The sequence below is a fragment of the Fibroporia radiculosa genome (assembly GCF_000313525.1).
Source record: "Fibroporia radiculosa TFFH 294 genomic supercontigs, scaffold15614, whole genome shotgun sequence".
NCBI lineage: Eukaryota > Fungi > Basidiomycota > Agaricomycetes > Polyporales > Fibroporiaceae > Fibroporia > Fibroporia radiculosa.
Genome location: NW_012133491.1, coordinates 35,024 through 36,322, shown reverse-complemented (window position 1 = coordinate 36,322; position 1,299 = coordinate 35,024). Strand labels below are relative to the sequence as shown.

The following is a 1,299-nucleotide window of genomic DNA, read 5'->3' as shown; positions in this document are numbered from 1 at the left end:
CCCCGAGCTGCAGCTCGACCCCGTCCCTGCTCTCGGACCCCGTGAGGACGCATCTCTTGGTTCCGGGCCAGCATCACCCCTCCAGTCGTGAGCAGTCCATGAACCGAATCAAGGACGTGCCCGGATACAAGAATCCCGTCTTCAAGGGGAAGGAGGAGCGGCGGGCCAAAGTTCAGGCAAATGTTGCTGCAAAGGTGCGTTTTTCGCGGTTCGGTCTGGATTCGCCGCGCTGTGTTCCTCGTTCTGCTGCATCCGCCTCCGACCGGGATCCGGATTGATGATCTTGAGTGCCAACACTCGTTAAGACCAACGTTTCGTTGCTCTTGGGTTGCGCTGTCGTAGAGGGTGATTTATTGCGCGTCACGGGACGCCCCGTCATAAAACCAAAGCTCATTTCCAGGGCTACATGCTTTGAGCATAAACGGGCATGATGTACGGACCTATTCTACTGCGTTTAGCTGTTGAAGCCATTCAGTTCCTCAGTTTCAATACGTGCTCGCTAGCAGCCTATATGCACATGCACATTGATATTTGAAACTTCACGGTACTTAGAATCGTGTTTACCGACCAATTGTCCTCAGGGCTTCATCCCTCGCGAGCTCGTGCCGAACAAGGTCAGCTGGTTCTACAGCCACCTCGGCATCGACGACACTTATTTACAGGCCGAGTCTATCGACGTCATCTCCGACCACATTATCGCGCTCTTCGGCGCCAAGGTCCTCGCATACACTAAAATGATCCTACTACACTCGCAATTGATCTGGAGAAGGTCGACGAGAACGGTGCGACGTTCATCCAATCCGGGAAGACTGCGACGGAAGGGCCTGGTGCGACGTGAGAATCGAATCGACGGGTTGTTCCTCGACAAGAGCACGCCGGACAATATCTTCCACCTGGAGACATATCGCTCGCAGGGCTCAATTTCGGTCACAGCGTCGCAGCAACTGCGGTGCTACTTTGTGACAGGATGCAATTTCCCGCCCGCGTCTGCAAGCAGTGACAGGCGAGTGATTTTGGTACATGTTTCGACTTCGTTTGACTGACTACGCGAGCAGCAAGACCGATATTCGCACTGTGTCGGATCCGGTCTTGGAGAAAGCGAGCGAGAATACACTGGAGATCTACCCGCGTGTCATGTGGAATGTCGAGTCCTGGTATGGGCCCGTCATCGAGGTCTTTGAGGTCGAAGGAAGCCGCGAGCGCCGGCTCGTCATCGGGTACAAGATGGGCGGAACGAGCAAATTCTTCAGCGCCCTCTCTAACTTGTACCACTTCTGTTCGCTTTACTCTGCCCAATGA

The 1,299-nt window shown here is 54.5% G+C and overlaps 1 protein-coding gene across 1 annotated transcript; it reads left to right on the top strand.

Moving 5' to 3' along the window:
- Positions 1-98: 98 nt before the first annotated feature.
- Positions 99-1,299, top strand: FIBRA_07738 (uncharacterized protein; the record flags this gene model as incomplete). The annotated part of the gene is made up of 3 exons (XM_012329406.1): positions 99-194; positions 582-1,007; positions 1,060-1,299. 3 exons carry the CDS (start codon positions 99-101, stop codon positions 1,297-1,299), a joined length of 762 nt encoding a protein of 253 aa, XP_012184796.1.